Genomic DNA, 23855 nt, shown 5'->3' with positions numbered 1-23855 from the left:
CTTCATCACAGCTCACTGCAGCCTCCAATGAACTCCTGGGATCAAGTGATGTTCCTACCTCAGTCTCCCAAGTAGCTGGGACTACAGGTGCCTAACACCATGCCCAGCTAGTTTTTAAAATTTTTTGTAGAGATGGGATCTTGACACATTACCTGGGCTGGTCTCAAACTCCTGAGCTTGAGCAATCCTCCCACCTCAGCCTCTCAAAGTGCTGGACTACAGGTGTGAGCTACCATGCCCGGCCTTTACATGTACAATTCTTAAGATAGTACCTCTCACACAGTCAGTGGACCAAGCGTCCAGTAAATGTCAGCTGCTGCTCTCCCTCACTGTTGTCCTCATTATTATTGATCCCCCTGGGCGCACTAAGGGCTGGGGTTGAGTTGGGCTGAACTGGTCTTTGAGGATAACTGGGGTAGAACTCAGGGCAAACTGATGCTTCAAAACCTTTTCCTCTTATCATACGAATTACGTAGTCTTTTCTCCTGTTCCTGTTTCTTCCGTGGGCCAGTCCTAGGGGCATGGATATGAGAACAGTTGCATCCTTAAATCTTAAGTCATTCAAAGATGCCTCCCAGAGTCAGTTTTTATTTGTTCCCTCACCCTTAGGGGGCTTCCAGGCTTTCCCAGAAGTCAGGCATGGCCTGGGGGTGTCCCTGTGTGCCAGCCCACCTCTGAGGGACTCTACTTTTGTTGCTTTTCACTGCAGAATGTTCTGGAAATCCAAGTACATTTCTGCTTCTCTTATTTTTCTACTTTGGCGTGTGTGTGTGTGTGTGTGTGTGTTTATGTATGTATGAAAGAGAGTTGGTCTTATGCTCGGAAAGCCCCGGGGACAGGAGTGGGCAGCTCTAGATTGTGTAGGAAACATAGCCTTTGCTATTGCTGTACTTCTACCAGATGCCAGAAAAGGAGCCACGCATGTGAGGGGGACACAGACCCTCCTCAGAGAAGCCCCTATGTCACTATCGTGGCTCCTCAAGCCCCCAGGATGTCTGCACCCTACGCGCTCCATTTATTTCCCTGAGGACAAGCCTGGGACTGTGGAATCTGCTCCAGGTCCCTGTCCTGTGCTTGAGGAATGCTGGAGCCTCTTTGGTAGGCCTCCTGCCACCCCAGAGTCAACTCATCATTTATGGAGGCTCAGTCCCTGCCCTCAAGGAGATCATGGCCTCATTGGAAGAAGCCAGCGCCCAAGGTGACGCTCAAAACAGAATGTAGCAGTTTCTTAACAGGGAGCCGAAGTGCTGTTGGGAGTGGGGAAGCCATGCCAGGAGCACTGGGAGGATCAGAGAAGACATAGTTTGGAGAAGGGGGTTGCTGGTAGAGAAGGCCCTTCTAAGCAGAGAGACACAGACTGGGAACCATAGACTGCTTTTCAAAAATGGCAGTGGACGAGCAGATCAGGACTGGCTGGCAGGAACCTCGACCCTCCCACCAGAGCCCATGTGGCTGCCCATGTGATCCAAGATCTGACTCATCATCCAGATCCGTTGGCTATTGAAAATAGCTCCCTGGTCTTTGCGAAGGCACAGGTGTGGGGGTGTCAAGGAGGAGAAGGAATGAACGATTGGGGTGTCCTCAAGGGTGGAGGCCGAGGACAGCTGGAGCGAGAGGGAACTCATGTTTGATGGTGGACGTTACCTCAAACCCTTATTTCGAGCCTGTGAAGTGGGTAGTGGAGGCTACTCCTGTCCACCGTGAGAAAGCAGGCTGAGCTTGGACGGTGAAGCACCAAGTCTCACAGGTGTTGTCAGTTTCATTTCTCCACAGGGGGACTCTTTGCTGACTTTGGATTAGAAAGGTGCCTCCTGTCCAGGGCTGTCTTGTTTGTAATTTATAGTTTCCAAAGTGCCTTCCCAGGCGTGATCTGGTTTGCACACGTCCTAGTGCCTTTGGGCTACTCTAGCAAGATACTGTAGACTGGGTAGCTTGAACAGACATTTGTTTCTGGAAGCTGGGACTCCCAAGGTCAGAGTGCCAGGAGATTGGGTGTCTGGCGAGGGTTGCTTCCTGGTTCGTAGATGGTTACCTTCTCGCTGTTTCCTCAGACAGTGGAAAGAAGCAGTAAGCTCCCTCGTGTCTCTCCTTGTGAGGGCACTGATCCCACGTGAGGGCTCCCCTCTCATGATCTAGTCACCTCCCAGAGGCCCTGTCTCCAAATACCATCACCTTGGGGATCAGGGCTTCAACATACGAATTTGGGGGGGACACAAACATTCAGTCCACAGCAGGATTTCCTCCCCTGCTTCCCAATTATTTGTGTCACTTGGACAAACTCTTCAGCCTCCTCGGGTCTCAACTTCCCCACTAGTAATACCTGGTTGCTGACGAGAATGTTCCCCGGGACTCTCCTGACCCCAGCACACAGTGGCTTCTTGCTCCACATCCCCTTTCCAGAAACTTCTCCTCATTGTGGTGTGTATTTTCCAGTTGCTCAGAAGCATTCGCGTCCCACCGCACTGTGACCTTCCTCATGGCACACACTTCTTTCTCCTCACACCTGCGATGGACTCTCCTGGGTGTCAGAATGCCTCAGAAAACTTTGAGAAGGTCACTTATTCAATGTCAAGGTGTGAGGTCCTTGATAAGGACACGTGGTGACAGACGGAGCTGGGGACCAGGCTCAGCAAGTGGAACCTGGTCATGTTGCGCTTTGTGATCAGCTGTGGACATTTCATTTGCAGAGTCAAGGGCAAGGAGCTCGAGCCCGAGCATTGTCACCAGCAGAGAAAGGTCACTCCTCGTCTCCTCTCAGAGACTGCCTTTTTTTATGAGGGCTTTTTATAGCCCATGTTCTCGGGAGTAACTTTGTTCTTAATTAAGAATTCTAATTTTAAAGTGAGCTCTGACCTCTTTCTTTCCAGAATCCTCCTAGTGCATTTCATGAGTAGAAATTAAGATCCTTAAAGCAGGACATGAGGTCAAGTGAGACCCTTGTCCTCAGGGCTGTGCTTCAGCATGGGTGTGGCCGAGGTGAAAGGATGTTTGGACATTCCTTCACAGGGAAACCTGCAGGGCAAAACAAAGGGAACACAGTGTCTCCTTGGACTTTGGAAAATTAGGAGTTTGGTAAGGCAGGTCTCTGGACAGAAGTTGATTTACGCCAAAAAGAGTGTTTCTTCTGGATGTCACCCTCAGTGTGGTACGTCAGGAGCCCGCAGGCTTAGGCCAGCGAAGGGAATGATCTGTATGACCCTGCTCGGGTGTAGGAGGACATGTGCGCACAAACATGTGCTGCTGACCCCTGGAAACAACCCAAGTGCCACTCAGCAAAAGAATGGGCAAATAATGAATAAGTAAACTAGAACTGCATGTGACAGTATGAAAAGCTCAAAAATATGGTGTTGGACAAAAAATGCCAAACAATATCGAACAGGCTAATACTCTTTATGTAAGGTTTGAAACAAGCAAACAATGCTTGTGTGTTGCTTGTGTGTTGCTCGTGGCTGCAAACAGGTAGTACAAATACGACGACAGGCCAAGGAATGATGACTGTTAAATTTGAGAGCGTGGTCACTGCTGGGGATGGAGGGCAGCTGAGGCCTGAGTGGTGCTCGCAGGAATGTCGATGGTTTTTCAAATGTTTTCTTGAAATGTTTGCTGGGTATGTGCTGGGTATATGTTACTTATATTTTCAAATGGCTGAAATACTTTTTCATTCCAAAATTTGTTTTTCTAAGAAGAGGGAGAAGCTTTCCTAATCAGTTTGATTGGAAGTTTTAGTTATAAGGAGTTACTAACTGGATTTTTCTGGGCCTGATAAACTTGACACTTTGCTCTTCTCCGACCTCTTGTCCACATTGATTGTGGTCACTTTATCGTCCCTTTGCAATAAGCACCAGTGAGAAGGCATGAAACCCTTCACTTTGCTACTTGCTTGATGAGTGGGGAGTGGAGATTATGCACTAATGGAAATCTTCACATTTTAAGCATATTTTTGTCATTGATTCCAATGTTAATAGCCAAGGTTAACAGAAACAAACTTGAATTCTTGGTAAATCCATAAGAGTCTCCTGCCAAACCAACGGGGCAGGTGGGAGTGATCTTCCTTAAAGCCACAGTGCAAGGCTTACTCTGGGCCCCTCTGACCAAGAGAGTGCTTTTGATGTCTCGTTCTGAAATCCGTGTTTGCTTTGCATTAACAGCATGGCCGGACCCCCCTGCATCTCGCTGCCAATAAGGGCCATCTTTCTGTGGTCCAGATCTTGCTGAAGGCTGGCTGTGACCTCGATGTCCAAGATGATGTGAGTAGAAGCCATCATTCCATCAGGGGATGGGTTGGCAGGGGAGCTTGTCTGGCCCGAGATCCACAGCACAAAGTGCAAGCAGCTGTGAGGAGAGAGGTGGTAGATGCTCTCCCAGCACCTTTCGGCTGCATCTTGGTCTGCGTGGTGGCAGAAACTTCCTCTTGAAGACCTGCCCCGAGACCCATTCTCAGTAGCAAGTTTGGGAGTAAGGGGTGGTTCTCCCATCGTGCCATCATGGTTCATTTTCTATCTATTATCATTCAAGCTTCTAAGGGCATTTTGCCTGCGTCCTGTCTTGGTATAAAGGAACACACACACTCCAGTGAGTGTGGGCAAGGCCTGCTGGAAGTGTGTGTCGATTACCAAATTTACCACTGGAGAAAAGGTGGGGCTTAAAAACTTAATTTTTTTCATTTTCTTACCTTGATTTCTCTTTGTCAGTGTTTCATAGAGTTGAAAAGTACCTATTCAAAAAGAAAAAAAAAAAAGGACACAGATCTCATTGAATCCAAGAAAAAGGAAGCCTCCAGAAAGAGCTTACTCTGGCACTATACTGCACTGAGACGTGGCTACCAACCAACTCCGCCCTGTCCATTCACATTATCTAGAGAGGGACTCTGACTGGCTCCTCTGGGGCCAATGGCCGATCCTGTGTCAGTCAGCAGTGGCTGGTGTCGGCCCACATAGTACATCGAGTTTTGCCCTATTGCGTCTTTGTAAAAGTTGAATTCTTTAAAAAGGGATCATATAAATTGTCCTCCAATGAGCTACCCTGTTTCCCCCCAAAAAAGACAGGGTCTTATATATATTTTTCCTCAAGACGACACCCTAGGGCTATTCTCAGGGGATGTGTTATTTTTTTTAAGTATGGTACAACAATCTACATTTATTCAAATATAGTTAAGTTGTCTTCTTCTAGAACATCATCATAACTCTCCAAACCCTGAGTTCCATCCTGAATTTTTTGCGACTCTATTTCCTTTAGAACCATTGGCCCCAATCTCTCCTGTTGAGCAATAGAGCTCTCATGGGGCAGATGAGAAGGGCTGCTCGTCGTCTTTACCGCTCCGCAGCGAAATGCATGGGTTGTGCAGATGCGCTGCGTAGCCACGCCCATCACTAGGTCTTATTTTCGGGGTAGGGCTTATATTGCGCAAATGCTTAGAAATCCTGCTAGGGCTTATTTTATGGGTAGGTCTTATTTTCAGGGAAACACGGTATTAGGAAAAGGTCCTATGATAACATGATTGGAAACTATTTTCAGAAATGGTTTCAACTCTAATTCATGTGGTAAGACTCTAAGAAACAGTAACTTTTGTGAGGAACTCAGAATCTTGGAGAGTTTACATTTACCCTAACCTCTCCCAGATTCAATTGTAATAACTGTGTATATATAGAATGTTGTTCAGGATTTGAGACTCTTAGATTTGCTTTAGAGTATAGTTTGCTAAAGTGCTTCTAGTTTTCTTTGAGTCTCTGTGTAATGTCCTAAAACTTGGCAAACACATTTAGAAGTGAGAAGGACAGCATTTACAAAAAAAAAAAAAAAGAACTACATATGACATTGTTTTATTGTATGTGCAGAAGGCCACCCGGGGTCTATCATAAATCTCTGGTTATCTGGAACCTGTTGGGTCAGCAAGGATGTTATTTTCAAAAGATGCTGATTTAGCTTTAAGCTGTTGATTTCTACCTTGGGCACAATATCTTTTTGCACTGTAGCCATCATAACATTCCTCACTGTATCATAGCATTAGATGACAAGAGCAAAAACACAAGGAGGGAGAAGAGATTCTGACTACACAAAAGGCAGGACATTGAGTTGCTGGTGCAAACACGTTGGGATGCATCCGTTCTTCTCTTTGCATAATTAAGGCCCTTGCTTGCCACGATGCAAGGCCACGATGTCAGGCATGCTAACCCATTCTAACCCAACACCCCTGCCTCAGGTCCGGGGTATCATTGTGTTCTCATGCAGCAAAAGCCACGCTACTTTCCCAGAACTGCTGCTTTATATTAGGCAAGACAGGAAGTAACAGACAGGAGTTCTTACAAGGTAGCCAAGACTGAGACATGTTGGCAGAAGGAAAGCCAACTGTACTTTTAGACAGGAACGCTTTTTTTTTTAAAATTATTTAAGACCTTTATTAACAGGTGCTTGCAGTTTGTTGACTTTTTTCAAAAAATTAAGTTTGTGAACTTTTATTGCAAATTAAAAACGAAGTTCTTAAAAATCTCAACTTTACCAGATATGAAACAATTTAAAAACCTTTAAAGGCATAGAGAAAAACCAGGCTTTTTAAAAAAAAAAAACACGTTTGTTATTACCAAAAAAGACATCTTTAGGTAAAAATAATAAAAACCCCATGCTGCATAGATAATGCAGATAGTTCTAGTTATCTGGTCAACAGGCAAAAAGCAAGCACTTAATGTCTTCAGTTCCAATCTTTTCTTCATTTCTTATTGCTGGAATTTCATATTCATTTCTTGTTGGATGACTAAACTGGACGATGGTAGAGATGGTAAGCCAGCATTTACTCAGCCCCGCCCTGCTCAGCCTCGGGAGTGGACAAATTCTTATTTATTGGAATTACTTATTTTCTTGCATCTTTTCCTTGCCCTACACAGACAACACATACATTGATTCTCCTAGTTAAATTAAAACATAAAAAGTGTGAAAACAGTTGGAAATAGAAAAGGTAGAACTGTCACTGGTTCTGAAGTGCTGCATTTGCAGTGTAGGACTGGGGGCTATCTTCTACATATATTTGCCATGCCTGTTGATGATCAGCTTGGAATATATGCGAGAATTTCAGGAAGGAAACTCTTTATGTGTGCTCTTTAAAGAAGCTGGGAGATTAATTATTGGAAAAAAAATCATTCCAGAAGGAACCTATCTTGGATGGTGGGTAGAAACAGAGAATGTTAATGTTGTGAAGAATTTACTCCTAACTTCATATTCTACAGATACTGATCTTTATGGCATGGTAAGGACTGAGAATTAGTTGAAGAATGACCTCCAGTGGCCTGGAGTGGGATTATTATGAATTCCAACCTGTGGAAACCAGTTCTTTAGAATATGCTACTCCAGGAGCAAATTCTCTCTCGCTTCCCACCAATCCTGCCAACTCTCATTGGAGCGCTAACGCCATCTCTGATTGGTCAATGAGCAATCACACAGCCCCCACCTCAGAAATAGTCCAGGACGTTGTGCCCACAGTAAAAGGCATGAAGGAAGAAAAAAATAAGAAAAACCACAGAAGAAAGGATAGGAAGGACCCTAGAAGATCAGAAAGAGGAAAAGAGGTCAGCACCTTGCTTTGCACACCTACCCTGTCTTGAGCTTCCTTACAGCATGTCTGCCTGTGCCACTGGGGGTGATTCCTCCTGAAGAGGGGCACGCTCCACCCGTGCATGACTGGGGTTTCTTCCATGAGCTTGGCCTTGGAATCTGCCAACACTATGGTCACTCTTTTTCACCATGTAAGAAAGAAAAATGACAGCATTTCAAAACAAAGATTTAGACCTCAGAAGTACTCAAGTTCTTAGAATCCCAATGTGAGAAACACTGATGTGGCAGAAACACTAAGAACTGGCAGTTCATGTGCTTTTGCAAATGGGTCAGCATGTTCTAAATCAAAGTGCCAAATTGCAAGGTTGGTGGCTCTTCAAGATTCCAGCTGCAGCATTTTTCCTCCTTCTTTGTAGTTAATCATTCAACAGATACCTCTTGGGTGCCTGGAGTGGCTAAGGCACTGTGGTAAGTACTTAGCTTGATGATGCCATAAAGAGGCAGCTTCCTTGAGGCAGCTCCTGCCCTACAGAGGCCTGTCTTATGGTTAATTGGCTTCACAGGTTGGGAGCAGCTTGGATTGAGTACAGACAACCTTGACCATTTGAATTTTGGCCCAACCATGCTACCTGTGAATTAGCTAGTTATCCTAGGCTAGGCTAATCAATAAAAAGAGGGATTAGAGGTCATGACACTTGGTGCATAGTAGGGGCGCAATAAATACTCACTGAATAAATATTGGGTAAATGCCATTGACAGAGCTCTACTTTTCCCAGAATTTTCTTTTCAAAATTTCAGAACTTCAGCTGAGCATGATGGCTCACGCCTGTAATCCTAGCACTCTGGGAGGCCGAGGTAGGAGGATTGCTTGAGCTCAGGAGTTGGAGACTAGCCTGAGCAAGAGTGAGACCCCATCTCTACTATATATAGAAAAATTAGGCAGGCATGGTGGCTCGCATCCATAGTCCGAGCTACTAGGGAGGCTGAGGCAGGGGGATTGCTTGAGCCCAGGAGTTTGAGGTTGCTGTGAGCTACAATGACAGCATCGCACTCTAGCCTGGGCAATAGAGTGAGACTCTGTCTCAAATAAACAACAAAAACAAAATTTAAGAATTTCATGATTGATTTAGATCACATTGTAATGATTATGTTAAAGTTAGTACTTGGGTCTATTAGTATATATTGAGGACACCTCTTGTTCTTTTCTGTGACATATATCAAAAAGGAACTGTTTCAACAGTAAGTTTTATAGGAAGAGTCAATTCACAGGTAACTGACCCTATTTCAACTGAGGGTCTCAAGGTGTTGTGTTGTTTATGTTGTGTTTGGGGGAATATTAGCTCTGAGGCAGCCTTTTGTTGATGGGTTTCGTGTCTGTCAGAGCCTTCAGTTCTTGTCTTGGTAACTAAGGTGGCTGGCTGGTTTTTAAAAGCTAGCGAAAGTGTGTTGCTCAGTGCTCCCGAGCCGTGCCAGCTGGCGTAAGTACGCAAGGCTCGTGGTCCGGCAAAGGATGGCTGCTCTGGTAGGGAAAGGCTGCACTCGGCCTGACAGCTGTGTTTATCTGATGAGGAGGCCGGGACCCAGGCCCAGAATGGGGTCTCTGTCTGCAGGGAGCACAGTTGGAGGGGGAGTGGTGGCCCAGAGATGGCCAGTGGTCCCCTCAGAGGAAGGGACTTGCAGGAGACACCCGTGCCAGCAGCTTAGCACAATTCATGTTCTCACTACAACCTCACGCAAGTCATTAGTTCCCTTTGAGTCATGATAATCCATCCGGAAATTTTCTCCTGAGACCTGAACTGAAAATTAGATTTAGCTGCTTGCCTTGAACTAAAGTTTCACTAAAGGAAAGTTATCTTGAGGGAAGCAAATACGGTAGATTGATGATGAAAGCAAATAATAAATTATGGTGCCATGCTGGCTCCAAAGCTGCCTCAATCATGATTTAGTGGAACATGATTTTGTGAAACATGATAAAACATTTGACCTAAACCAAGGCGTAGGTTAGTCTGTGCCCTAACCAGCGAAGGCCCTTCATGCCATAATTCATACAGCAAGAGTGTGCTCAGAGCTTGTGGCTTGTGGCTCACGCTTTATAAACAGCACACACAGAACGGTAAGTTTTGTTATATAAAAAGATGGTTCTGATTGGTCCAAAGAATGCTAGTTAGAGCACCGGCAGTTTGTGGGAATATTAAATATTAATTAGAAATTTGACCAGGTTAGTACTACCCTGAAAGAGTGGGATGCAGTCCCATGGTGCTTGCTAAGAAGGGCATGCCATCTTTCTCAGCAGGTCAGTCATAATAAATTGCATGTGAGGCCCATTTAGGGAAAATTCATCACCATTTAGTAGGGAAATGGGATGTCTTGGAAGTTTTATGGAAGGATTAAAAAGTTAAGACTTGGGCAGTATGTCATATGATTACTTGATTGGGTTTCAGGTATACTCATCGGGAGCTGCTCCCTGAGAGGTTCGAAGTGGCTAACACAGTGCACGGCCCACCTCCTGCAGCCATTGACCGGTGGCCGTGTTCTTCTTTTGGCCACAACAAGGGTCCTCTTTGAATAGGGGGTTGGGCAAGATGGATGAGAAGAAAACCAGTAGAAGGCTAATTTATAATGGGAATAATAGTTGAAGATTCTGAAGGGAGGGTTGGTGGTGGCCGTGCTGAGGGCAGTGGATGCAATTATGGAAAGGGGATGCATGTCCTGACCCCATTGCTGCAGAAATCCCTTAAATTCTACAAATGAACAGTGAGAAAAGATTGAGTCATGACAGTTCCATTTCTAGTGTGTTGTCACTGATTAGACTTTTAATACATAGAGGTTTTTCCTGATGCTAAAAGTTATATGTGTTAAATATAAAAAGTTGGAAAATATTAAAAAGTATAAGGAGAAAAAAAAATCACTTCCACTTTTGTATTTTTTAAAAATTTATCTGTTTATTTTTGACACACACACAGTCTTGCTCTGTTGCCCAGCCTCAAGTGCTAGTGGCATAATCAGCTCACTGCATCTTTAAACTCCTGGGCTCTGAGTAGCTAGGACTACAGGCATGTACCACCATGCTTGGCTAATTTTAAAAAAAAAAAATTTTTTATAGAGGTGGAGTCTTGCTATGTTGCTCAGGCTGGTCTCAAACTTTTGGCCTCAAGTGCTTCACCCGCCTTGGCCTCCCAAAGTGCTAGGATTACAGGTGAGAGCCACTGCTGACCCCCTTGTGGATTTTTAAAGGGAGACTTCTTTAGTTTTAAGAAAGTAAATTTGAGTTTTAATTAGGATTGTGTTTTTGTGTATGTGATAAAACCTACATAAAATTTACCATCTTAATCCTATGTAAGTGGGTTCAGCGGAGTTAGGTACATTCACATTGTTGGGCAACCATCACCACCATCCATCTTTAGACCTGTTTTTCAGATTAAATGATCTTAATGTGCATTGTGGTTTGTTAGAGGTCACAGGGGGTTTAGTAAGTAGAACCAGCAACTCATTAATAACCCTTTGCACTTCGATGTCGAGTGTGACTTGACACAGTTAGCAAAAATTGTAGAGATTAAAATTATTCTTTGAATGTATCAATAATTTGAAATATAAAAAAATCCATTTGACCCTTGTGTGACATTTAAAAAAAAAAAATCCAAATAAGTTTGTATGAAAAGAAACTCCAGTTTTTTATTCTACTGCCGTGCTTTGTAAAATCTGGGATATTTAAAAAATTAAATCCTGAGTAGAATAAAGGAATTGAGAAAACAATCAAGTGCAAAGGGTTAAGGTTGTTCAAAGGTAGCAGTGCATCTCTCTTTAAAAAAATCTGTTTTCTGTCTTCTTTTGTTTCCCTTTCCTCTCTTGGGCTAAAGATCAGGGATGCCCTGGAGTGTCCCCCTGGGGTTCTACCGGGGGAAACTTCATTTATATAAAACTCCTACCAACCAAACCATGGAATCTAAGGAGGGAGGGAGAGATCCTTGACATCCTCAACCCCTTCTTTCACAGGTGAGGGACCTGAGGCCCAGCCAGGTGACAAGTCCCTCCTAGGGCTGTGCCTAGCCCAGGGCTCCTGAACCCTTTGCCTGTGCTCATTCCTCTCCACCAGAAAATGTCCATACTCCTCACCATCTCCCCTTCCCAGCCTGGACCCACGGGCCCAATTGATTTGCCTCAACTTTAACTTGCCAAGTTCAATGTCAGAGATCAGATGTGCTCAGAGACTTCAGAACATTCTCCTGTTACAGTCTTGACAGTCTTACCTCTGGGAGTGCTTCGTCCTCCTCTCAACTGCAATTAGGGAAAGAGTCAAGTTCCCTTTGGCGTCTACAGGAGAAAAAGTGTCACCAGTCCCAGGAATCTGATCACAGAGAAAAGGGGGCAGAATGCAGCATAAATCAGTGAGGATGTTGTCATGAAATATCAGAAGAGGCTTCTTAGAAATATGCAGCGATAGGCTGTGGTCCCTCAGTCCTCAGGTGAAATAGAGCAAAACCTTACATTGCTCTTGGTTAGTACAAGTCAGTGAACAAATTACATGCCTGTCATCAAATCACAAGTGCCACTAAGTGACATAGCTGGATAGTGACTCTACAAGCCAGGAACTCAGGGCCTGCAAAGGTAGTTGAGATTCCAGGCATTACTGGTTTAATTGCATAGCACGTGCAGTCTGGCCCTCAGACCTGCTCTTCATACCTGTGACAATCACCCTCCCACCCCGGGGTGGCAGGAGAAGGCCTGACCCTCATTCAGAGGTCAGCTCTGTGGCCGAGGGCCACCTAGGTTTGCGAACAAAATTGCTTTGCTAGTGTGCATTGTCTACTAACAAGACCACGAAGCCCGCCTTGCCTGTGGTCACCAGGCCTTTCTGCGGATAACCACCTGCTCTGTTTGGGAATGGGAGGGGTCCTTGTGCTGATCACTATTTCTGCCTTTGTGCCACTCTGTAGGGGGACCAGACTGCCTTGCACCGAGCCACGGTGGTGGGGAACACGGAGATCATCGCGGCGCTCGTCCAGGAGGGCTGTGCCCTGGACAGACAGGACAAGGTGAAGTGGCACGCTCAGCTTGCTCGCTGCCCCAGGCAAGGGGTGCAGGCGGCCAGGAGGGGCTGGAGGAACCTGATACCATTCTCAGCATGGCCTGGCCCCCTGACCTTTGGAGCCCTCGACTTCCCTTTGTGGGTGTCAGTAGCATTAGGTCTTGTCTCTTCTGTGCACATTTATGGCTATTTCCAGGAGTACAGGAGTGCTTGAGTAAAAGCCGAAGCCAGAGCCTGGGCGCACTTGCAGAATGCGCCTACGCAAGTGGCCCCGGGTGACCACCCAGAACCCTGGCCTGGAACAGCATGGAGGTGTCTCTACCTTCCCGCCATGCTCCTCCCTCCCTAGTTCCCACCCCACTGAATTCATCACACTTAATGATATTTCTTTCTTAAAAAACAGTAAGTTAAGCAAATATGGGCTGTATTTGTTAATTGCTCTTTATTAAAGAGCTACTCATTGAGGACACTTGTTTATCTAACTTCCAAAATCATTTTTTCCTCAGTCCTGCTCATTATTCATTTGGGGGCTCTGAGCCTTTGGATTAAGCTGGATGAGATTAAATTTTGGTGAAAAAAGAGGGGGAAGAGCTACCTATCGTGCCCCTGGAACTTGTGAAGCTAGACTCGTCCTTTGACTGGTCACTGCAGGGTCTCTCTGGTGCCAGGAGCAGTGCAGACCCTGAGGGGTAGGGGGGTGGCAAGGAACAGACAGCATGCCATCCTGATGTCACTTTCTGTAAACAGGAGCTCATGGAAATGTGGAAGGGCCTTGTGGCGTCTTTCTCATCTGGGGTTCCCAGAGAGACTTAGCCCTAATGCCCAAGGCATGCATTGGATGCCATGAATTTATTTCTCTTTTGGGCATCTAGAATGGATCTTTTTATATACCATTCCTGGGAGAATGGGGAAATGACTACTCAAATCATTTTCAGCATTCCAGAAATGCAGATGAGGAGGAGGTCCAGATGAGGAGCCCTGCTTGAGAAAGTCCCTCTGGTGTATAGTAAAAATCCACTGTGATGCTCGGTTATTGATTACCCAAGGCCTAATTCTTCTCATCGTAATGTGCTTCTCCCTCGTGTGTTCTTTAGGACGGGAACACGGCCCTGCATGAAGCGTCCTGGCACGGCTTCAGCCAGTCAGTCAAGCTGCTTGTCAAAGCAGGAGCCAACGTGCTTGCCAGGAACAAGGTGAGGCCCGGAGGCACTAGAACACCTTGTTCGCAGGTGGGGATGGCTGTGGGTCTCCCTCCCCGTGGGAGCCACCTCTTGGTGAGCAGATCGAGAGCACCGAGGGTCGCGTGGAACCTGGCAAGGTCTATTCCACCCAGAAGGTTCACTTGCAGAGAAGGCTAGAAGCAGATGGATGTTCTAGGTCAGGAACGAGCCTACCAACAGCGCTAAAACCCTGCTGATGGGAGAGGCCCCCGACTGCTGCTGGGAACCTACATCAGGTTACCGGTCCCCATCATTTTGACAGTACTAAAAACACCCTCACTAGGGAGGTGATTTTTTAAAAATATCATCAAAAGAGCTTTAAAATGCTAAAACCCAATATTAGCAAGAGTGCGGGGAAGTGGGCTCACTGTCTGATACTGCTGGGAGAAGTGTGATGGGAACAACCACCTTTGGGAGGCAACCTAGCAAAACAAATCAAGAGCCTTAAAAATGGTCCTTTTTGCCCAGTAACTATCCTTCTTGGACTCATCTCTGAAAAAGTAATAAAATATGCTTATAAAAATTTACCCACAAGGATGTTCATGATAGCAGTAGTTACAACATTAAAAAAATGTGGGGAAGGGGATTTAAAATTGTTCATTCATTCATATAATAGAATATAATTAATATTAAAATCATAATTTTGAAGATAATGCTCTTGATAAAGAACATGACAAAGTGATATAAAATCATATATACTACATGTCCCAGTGCTTAATATAAATGTATATATTATAAAAAATGTTGGCCGGGCGTGGTGGCTCATACCTGTAATCCTAACACTCTGGGAGGCCGAGGCGGGCGGATTGCTCGAGGTCAGGAGTTTGAAACCAGCCTGAGCAAGAGTGAGACCCCGTCTCTACTATAAAATAGAAACAAATTAATTGGCCAACTAATATATATAGAAAAAATGAGCCGGGCATGGTGGCACATGCCTGTAGTCCCAGCTACTCGGGAGGCTGAGGCAGGAGGATTGCTTGAGCCCAGGAGTTTGAGGTTGCTGTGAGCTAGGCTGACGCCACGGCACTCACTCTAGCCTGGGCAACAAAGTGAGACTCTGTCTCAAAAAACAAACACCCATAATATGCCAAAATAAAAAAAATAATTTAAAAAAAAACAAAAACAAACAAACAAACAAAAAAAACCCAACCTATTAGAAATATGCTCCATCCATGAAGTGACCTCTGGGCCTTGGGGCTTGAACCTCCTCAGTGAAGGTAATCTACATGGGGAGCAAGAGGACCCACGTCAGTGGCTTTGACCCCCTGTGAAATCTCCCGGCTCTCGCCGCTTTTCCGTTGGCTCATTGAAGAGTATGGTCAAGCCAGCCCTATGGTCATGCAGACAGGGAGAGGCTAATAACGTTTCTTCTCCTTTCCTTCCTGCTGTCTGCCCTCTCCAGTCCCTCATCACTTCTTAGGATGTTTCCTTCAAGTCTGACACCTGTCCCTCTCTTTCCATGCTCATTCTTACGTGTCCCCCGGTTATTCCAGAAGCCTCAATGTAGACCGACTGGCTGGAGTCTAGTCCCGTCTCCATCCTGCTCTTCCTCTGCTCAAGAACCTTCCAGTAAAGCCCCCAGCCTGACGCTGTCTGGAGGCCTCTCCGGGCCTTCTCCAGAGCTCTTCCCTGCCCCTTTCCTGGCACGCACCTCTGTCGCTTTCAGAGCGGGGCTCACCGTCTCCTCCTGGTGCCCACCGCTCCGGGTAGCCTACTCCTCGTTTCTGCCCGTAGACCCCAACCCAGGCCCCCAGGGCCTCTCCCTCCCTGAAGGGACATCACGATGTTTCTGCAGCTTTCTCTCAGCGCTGTACATGGCTTTGTGCTGTCATTTTCTGGTTGTTTCTTAGGGTTCCCTTGTGAGTCAAAGCTTGGGGGAAAGAGGCCAGCTATGCGCCGTGATACCTCGGCAGTGCGTGGCTCACTGCTTGGCAGGCGACTGCTCCATTTCTTCAAAGTGGTACATGGTCTGGAACCTGAGTTGGTGTGTAATTACATTTTCTTTTTACACCAACTCTGAGAAGTAAATGGTCCCGATTAACGGATAAGTTAAGCTGGGAGCTGGTAGAATTCTTGACCAAGACAGGATTCATTTGTGATGCAATTAGGGCCATAAACTAGCCCAGCTCTGCTGTTCCACCATACTGCCTCCCATCCCATGGAGAGTCCCAAAATACTGTGGAAAGCCTTGGGAAGGGCAGGTCAGGTAACTCGTGCCATCTCAGAAGGGACTTCTCGTTCTGCACCCACCACAGCCTCTAGGGAAGCCTTTAGAAAGATCCTTCTTATTCAGTAAATATAGCAGCTCCTGCCTGGGAAATTGGTACCCATGACTCAGGGAAAAAAATGCCTGCTGCATTGATCTACCCTCGGTCACCTTTTTAATGTTAAGTTATGAGTATAATTTACATGCATAAAGTTCATCTTTCTTAGGTATGAAATCATATTCTATGAATTTTGACAAATGTATATGGTTGTGTAACCACCACCACCAGATATAGAATGTTTCCATCACCCTAAAAAGTTCTTTACCCCAATCACCCTCTCCCAGTCTGGGCAACCACAAATATGTTTTGCCTTCTCAAAAATGTCATATAAATTGGCGGTCTCCAACCTTTTTGGCACCAGGGGCTGGTTTTATGGAAGATAGTTTTTCCACGGCTGGGATGGGATGGGGAAGGATGGGGGTGGGAAGCTCAGGCCATGATGTGACCTGTTTCCTAAGGGGCCATAGACTGGTACTGGTCCATATCCCAGGGGTTGAGGACTGCAGATGTAAATTGAATCACATAGTATGTGATTGACTTTTGTGTCTGATGACTTTCTCTTAGCATAACATTTTTAAGATCCCTTTGTGTTGTTACATATATGAATAGTTGGCTCCTTTTTGTTTTTGAGTAGTATTCCATTACATGGATCTACCACCATTTGTTTATCCAGATATATGGTCTTCCATTTTCTTGATCCAAATGCTCTTCCACATAATCGATGTTTTCTTATTGGCAAAATTAGCTTTGGTATGCTTCTAGGGCCACCAGATTTATTTCACTCATTTATTCAGCACATATTGAATGACCACATCAAAGCCGACAACTTGGAGACAACTTGGGAACAGAGTGTTTGAAATTTGGGCAGATCTCTTGTTGAGAACGAAACTAGCAGTGGCTCTCCACCTGGCCGCACTTGGCACCCTCCTAGAAAACTTTAAGCAAAAACACACACACACACACACACACAAAAAAAAAAAAAAAAGAAAGAAAGAAATTAAAAATCAAACTTAAGAAAAACCCTGAAGACCAGGCCTAGAGTGACTGTCCCGGTTTGCCCTGGTCTGAGGGTTTTCCGGGAATGTAGGACTTTCAGTGGTAAAACTGGGACAGCCCAGACCCTACCCCCAAGGCCCAGTGAATCCAAGGCCCTAGAAGGGCTGCAGCTGTGACCGGCTTAAAGCAGGCAATTCTAAGGTGCAGCCTAGGGGTGAGAACCACTGAGCTCACTAAACCCTCAGGCTTACAGTGCTCCACATTCCTGGAGGTAACAGTAGGAAAAAGATCCACCCAGGCCAGTTAGAGCCAAGGGTATGAGAAGAGGTAAGTGAACCGGCCACATCCAATTTTCCTCCATTAAAACAAACAAAACAACTCATTTCTCTTTTTGAAAGGTCAAGAACCTAACATCCTGAGGCGTGGGCAGCCAGTGCTGTGAGACGCGGCGGGGAGTAAACTAGGCGAGGGAAGAGCAGTGGCGGCTCCGAGCCCGGGCAGCTGCGGGCCGGAGCCGGTCTCCGCGCTCTGCGGAACACACAGTGAGCTGTGTAGGAACCTCCTGAGTGCTTGCAGGCTCTCAGGCAACACGAAATGTCCTGTCATGCTGCCCGTCGTCTTGTTATTTTTCTAGGGTTTATTAGTGGCCTGTAGGCCCTACTCTCATAGACTCAAAAATTCTGTTCACATCATACAGTTTTCCTGCAAGATTGCTGTGGATGTTATTCTGATTCTTAGTTGTTGCCCTGATGTGGCATATTGAAGGTAGAGGCCAAAAAGCAAAAGGGTCTCAAATCCGTATGCTAAGTGACAGGTGCAGCTGTATTGCCTGCTAAGTGGGGCACCTTGTTCATAGTTCAGTTTTTTTCATTTCAAAATATTAAGGGGGTACAAATGTGTTTGGTTACATGGATCACTTTTGTAATGCTTAAGTCACAGCTATAGGTATGCCCGTTGTACAGATAGTCTTCATTGTACCCATTAGGTAGGTTTTTGTCACTCTCCCTCCTCCCCATAGTTCAAATGTTGATGTTTCAAGAAAAATACAAGAATGGATTCAAAGAAGGCTCTATTGCACAGGTAAGGAATTCAAAGTTGAGCATTTGAAGGGCCTTGCCCGGTAGCTTTCAACTAGTAAGTGGCAGAGCCAGGACTTGGAACCAAGGTTTTATGATATATACAGGACTCTTCTGCCTGTTTGGATTCCAAATTAAATGTTCTTGCCTCTGAAGCACCCCTGCTGGGACCGCCGATCAGAAGGCAGAGACCGTGAGCACTGACTTTTTTCCTCCTGAGTAAGTATTGCCCCTCTGCAAGGCGTGCAGGTCCGTGCAGAAGCGGGTTGCTAACGTGTCCTCCCTTCTCTCTGCCCATTTCCAAGGCAGGGAACACAGCTCTGCACCTGGCGTGCCAGAACAGCCACTCCCAGAGCACTCGCGTCCTCCTGCTGGGCGGGTCCCGTGCCGACCTCAAAAATAATGTGGGTGAACAAAACTGGCTTCCCTCTCCCTGACTCCCCCGGTCCCCTTGTCCCCCTCTTTTCTTTTCTCCCTCTCCCCTGTCTCCCTCTCTTTCTCATCACTCCAGAAAATAGCCCCAAAAGCATAATTGAGTATTAACATCTATTATAGAATTTAAAATATAAAAAGTGTTTTGGGACTGGGCGAGGTGGCTCACGCCTGTAATCCTAACACTCTGGGAGGCCAAGACGGGAGGATCACTCAAGGTCAGGAGTTTAAGACCAGCCTGAGCAAGAGCGAGACCCCGTCTCTACTAAAAATACGAAGAAATTAATTGGCCAACTAAAATTATCTATAAAAAATTAGCCGGGCATGGTGGCACGTGCCTGTAGTCCCAGCTACCTGGGAGGCTGAGGCAGGAGGATTGCTTGAGCCCAGGAGTTTGAGGTTGCTGTGAGGTAGGCTGACACCACAGCACTCTAGCCTGGGTACAGAGTGAGAGTCTGTCTCAAAATAAAAAGTGTTTTGGTACTATTCATTTTTTGCTAATTTCCTAAGGGGTCATTCAGGTGCATGAGAAGAGAAATCAAAAGACTTGGAAATACTGTTTTTTCCCCATCCTTTTCCCTTCACTCCTCAACTTTGGTTCATTTTATCATTTCTTAACAGTGTGTGTCTGGCCAATGACAATCTAGGAAGCCTGTTAAATGTTTTAAGAAAGTTTCCACCCATGTAGAGTCAGCAAATATGGGATGATGCCATTTACGGGGGAGGTCTATGACGCCCCCGCCAGCATCTACAGAGGGCAGGCCCTATCGATTGCTGAGGCATCCTTGGGGCGAGCTGACCTGAAAGGTGGCAGGAGTGTCCCTCCCTCCTCCACAAACAATCTGTATGTCCTTGCAAATCCCATGCCTTAGCCACGTTGGCAAGAAAATCTGGGGCTTCTCTCAAAAGTGGCTTCAGCTGGGGGGGTCTCCCTGTTTGGAGACAGACTCATCTAAGACTATTCTAGAATGTTCTGAACCTCAGCATTTTGAGCTTGGCTCCTTCTCAGTCCAGGGGAGAAAGTTGAGCTGAATCGGCACCATTCTGTAGACAGAGCTACAATGAAAATGTCAGGAGGACACTGCAGGACATCACGACTTTCTGTCTCTAGTTTTGTTGTCTCTCTGGGAGCAGAATTCCGTGCCCGCTAAGGAAGATGCTTACCCTGAGTTTATGTGAATGTCCTTTTTGGCTCCCATGATTATTTTCTTATCGGCTTCCCAGGCTACTTTGCTTCATATGGGATTTTGGAGTCCTACTGAAATGGGATGCTCTTGAATTTTGGGAGACACATGGGCTCTTAAAATTTGACAACTTACCCTGCTGCCCTGCCCTCTCAGCCACAATGGATCTGTGCTGGGAGAGGCTCATTTCCAAAGCAGAGCTATTGGCCTTAGTTCAGTCCCCTTCAGGTTGTAGGGGAGGCCAGGGCCAGTGGAGCCGTATTGGGTGCTGGGTAAGCAGACCTGCCCCACCTCTCCCCTTCTGAAGGTCCGGAGGGGAACAGACATCTAGTTTCATAACCATGCAAGCAGAGAGCCTGTTTGACCACATGGTGGTTCTGTGCAGGCAGAACACAAGCAGGGCTGCCCGCAGCAGCAAAGAACTGTAAGTCTTGGAGTGGAAGGTCAATGTTAAAAGAGATGCTTATAATTCAGATCAACATCCCCTAAGGAATATATGATTGCCAGCTTTGAAATGATATTTTGTTTCTATTTTTCTGTTCTGTAACTGTTGAGACTGTGCTTAGAGTTTGATTTCTGTCCGCAGGCAGGCGACACCTGTTTGCACGTGGCTGCGCGCTATAATCACTTGTCCATCATTAGGCTGCTCCTCAGTGCTTTCTGTTCTGTCCATGAAAAGAACCAGGTCAGTGCATGTATCCTCTTCATGGCCGCCAGCACCCTCCCACAGGGCCACCTGGCAGGTGTGTGAGTGCAAATGGGAGCAGAGGCTGCTGCCCTCTGACCCCTCTGGGACTCCGCCAGCGCTGGCCTTCGCATGGGTATCCCACTGAGCTCTAGTGGCCCCGGTTTATCTGGCCTCCTAGAGAAAGCACCTTATCATTCCCATGCATATCACCACATTTGCATATCGAACATTTTGTGGAGATCCTGGGGCGGGTTTTGTTTTAAATATGACTTTAAAAAGGAAACCCGCAAGGAAGAGTGTGGCTTAGTAAAGAAGCAAGGGAATCAGGAGCTCATGACTCCCTGAGTTCTGCTCCTTGCACTGCCACTTACTTTTATTTGAACCAGCAGAGTCTCTCATTTCTGTAAAATTAGGTACACAATCTATAGCCATGCCATGTGATGGGGTTTTGAAATGAAGCTGTGATTACAGTCTTCCATGGAAACGTGCATGCTTTTAAGTAGTCATTTGGATTTTAAAAAATAGATTGCCTTGGTATATATTGATACCTAAGTGATACATTGTTTGGCTATTCTGAGTTGGGGTGCATAAATCTGAAATTAAAAGAAAAAATTAGATCATGATTCAAATAAAATATACCCTATAACAGTGGTCTCTGACCTGGCTGCATATGGAATTAAAAAAAAAAAAAAATACTTCTGGATCCTGCTCCAGTTTAAAGGTGCCAGAGCCTTTGGGGGTGAGTTCCAGGTATTTTTTTTTTTAAAAAACACTTAGTGTATGGGAGGCCGAGGCGGGCGGATTGCTCAAGGTCAGGAGTTCAAAACCAGCCTGAGCAAGAGCGAGACCCCGTCTCTACTATAAACAGAAAGAAATTAATTGGCCAACTGATATATATATTAAAAAAAAAAAATTAGCCGGGCATAGTGGCGCATGCCTGTAGTCCCAGCTACTCGGGAGGCTGAGGCAGAAGGATCACTCGAGCCCAGGAGTTTGAGGTTGCTGTGAGCTAGGCTGACGCCACGGCACTCACTCTAGCCTGGACAACAAAGTGAGACTCTGTCTCAAAAAAAAAAAAAAAAAAAAACACTTATTGTACAGCCGGGATTGAGGTCCACTGACCAAATGAAACAGCTAAGTCTGTTATTCTACAGCCTTCCCAGTGGATTCTAGTTCATCAGGTTACCCCTGCACAGCCCACCAAGCAGTGCTTCTCAGCCTTGCCAGCGTGTTACAATCATCTGGGAGCTTTTAAAAACCACCATGCCCCACCCCACGTGGCAGATCAATGAAATCAGAATATCTGGGGGTGGGATCCAGGGATTGGTACTTTTTATTTATTTTTTATTTGTTTATTTTTTTATGCCTGCATGCGATAGTACACTCCAAAGGGGATAGGAGCAGGCACACGCCCCAGTGGACAGTGGCCTGTGGCTGGGGTCAGTATTTTTTAAAGCTCCCCAGCTGGCTTCAATATGCATCCAAGATTGGGAACCACTGCTGGAGAGCTTCCCCCCAACACACACAGCTAAGTGGCTCAGAAATAAACGTTCTCCTGCTACTTATAGAGATGGCTAAATTTTCGTGCTGCCCAGGAAAACAAAGAGTATCAGAGTACTTTTCCTGATCACCTGACAGGGGAGAAAATGAATTATTTTACTTATATTTGTCTGGTTCACTTATGTCTTTCTGTTTGGAAAATGACAGTATTTGCATTTGGAATTGGCCTACTCAGCTGTACTTGTCTGTATCCTCCTTTCATAGTTGATTATGTGAAAATGTCTTTTTTGTATAAAGAAAATATGAAAGGTTGTTTATAGGCTGTATGGTAAGAAGTAGAAAACAATCTTAAGTGAACACTGATTCTCAGTGTCTTGACCCAAACAAAGGACACCCTGAGCCAGCAGATGGATTGAGTTTTAATGCCACCCCCTTCAGCCCTAGCCCTGGCGGCTGACGGCGGGGCTGCTACCCCTCCCGTGTGCAGAAGTTGCCATCTCCACAGCTGCTTCTGTTCAATCCAGCACCAGACACCAAGCAGTTCTCTGACCTCTGACCTCCGTGGGCAAAGAAACAGGTCAATAGTTCCAGAATGACGAGGCTGCCTACCCCAGGCTTCCTGCCCATCCTCCTGTCTCTGTGAGGCTTCAGGCCCCCACCATTCTCAACAAACCCAGCTGAGCATTACTTTTCCCCTGCATTTAGTCCTGTTGTGTGATTTCTGGTCTCTTCACTCAAAAAGGAATGTGATATCGGTGCATAGGTAATTTAGTTCCAAGATCTTTTTCAATAGAACCACCGAACACTTCAACAAAGGGCCCCAGAGCAGTCTAAGGAAAATCTTAGTTTGACTTTGAAGGGCCACCCCTAGACTAAGGGATGAAGAGCTGGAGGGCTGTAGGCCATGAGCAGATGGGGTTTAGCAGGCTTTCTTCTGATTGATTTCAGGCTGGAGACACAGCACTTCATATTGCTGCTGCCCTAAATCACAAGAAGGTGGTTAAAATCTTACTGGAAGCTGGAGCAGATGGGACCATTGTTAATAATGTAAGTTGAGCTGCAACGGTGGTTTCTAAAGCCATTCCTACCCTTTCCAGAATGGGGTGTGTGATTCTACCTGAACCCCTGCAGACTCCAAGGGCCCAACTGCTCTCTGGAAGCAGTTCCTTCCACTGAGCCCCTGGGGCTCTCAGAGAGGACTTGAGGGGACCCCCACTGTGAGGAGTCCCAGGAGTTGACAAGCCCCCTTAGACTCCTAGCTGCTGTGAGCACAACCTTGTAAAGGAAGCTCAGAGGTGTCCACACAAACTGACAAGTGGGTGTTACCCAAAGTGAGTTCCAGGCCTGTAAGTGGGCATGGCCATCAGATTAATCAGCTCAAAACTCTCACTCCTTCCTATTCCAAATCACCTTACCTCCCTCTTCCTCCCCTTCCCCGTCCTCCTTGGTCCCCCACATCCTACAGCAGGCACCAGCCCAGGCTGCCCCCATGGTTTCTGCCTTCCTGAAAGGGACAGCTGTGTGGCATGTCTGGGGCATCCAGGGATGTTGTAGCTGACAAAAAGCCTCTGGCCTTCTTGGCTCCTGTGTCTGGTTCCCTCTTCCTCCTCCTGCCTTCTCGTAGCTCTAGTACCCATAAAGGGCTGGGGTAGGGCACAGTCGCCTCTTCCATGATGCCTTGAATCCCTTCCCCTTCCTTTTGGATCCACTGTTATTGACTCTTGTTTTTTGGCTTAATCTCCATAGAACATATGTTATGGCCATAGCTTCATAACTGTTTCTCACAGTCCAACTCCTGAGACTCTCTGGCCAGGCCCTGACCTGCCCCCTGAGCAGGGTCAGGCCCTGACCAGGCACCTTCCTCACTGTTCTCCAGGGAAGAGAGTCCTCACTGGGCTGGATTTCATGATCCTTTTTTTCCCCT

At 46.2% G+C, this 23855-nt stretch overlaps 1 protein-coding gene across 8 annotated transcripts in view; it reads left to right on the top strand.

Moving 5' to 3' along the window:
* ANKRD6 (ankyrin repeat domain 6) overlaps positions 1 to 23855 on the top strand; it is a 179120-nt gene that overhangs the window by 134742 nt on the left and 20523 nt on the right. For 5 of the 8 annotated variants that reach the window (XM_012750947.2, XM_076003111.1, XM_012750948.3 and 2 more), the window contains exons 3-8: positions 4149 to 4247; positions 12477 to 12575; positions 13663 to 13761; positions 18433 to 18531; positions 20330 to 20428; positions 22880 to 22978. In XM_012750947.2, coding sequence (XP_012606401.1) covers positions 4149 to 4247; positions 12477 to 12575; positions 13663 to 13761; positions 18433 to 18531; positions 20330 to 20428; positions 22880 to 22978 — 594 coding nt within the window. Of the gene's footprint in view, positions 1 to 4148; positions 4248 to 7217; positions 7557 to 12476; positions 12576 to 13662; positions 13762 to 18432; positions 18532 to 20329; positions 20429 to 22879; positions 22979 to 23855 lie in introns of those variants that run through there. The other 3 variants (XM_012750950.2, XM_012750943.2, XM_012750953.2) reach the window with 2 other exon arrangements.

Source organism: Microcebus murinus, chromosome 5, assembly GCF_040939455.1.
Source record: "Microcebus murinus isolate Inina chromosome 5, M.murinus_Inina_mat1.0, whole genome shotgun sequence".
In the NCBI taxonomy this organism is placed as follows: domain Eukaryota; kingdom Metazoa; phylum Chordata; class Mammalia; order Primates; family Cheirogaleidae; genus Microcebus; species Microcebus murinus.
The sequence above is the reverse complement of the archived record's forward strand: the minus strand, read 5'-3'. Positions and strand labels throughout refer to the sequence as shown.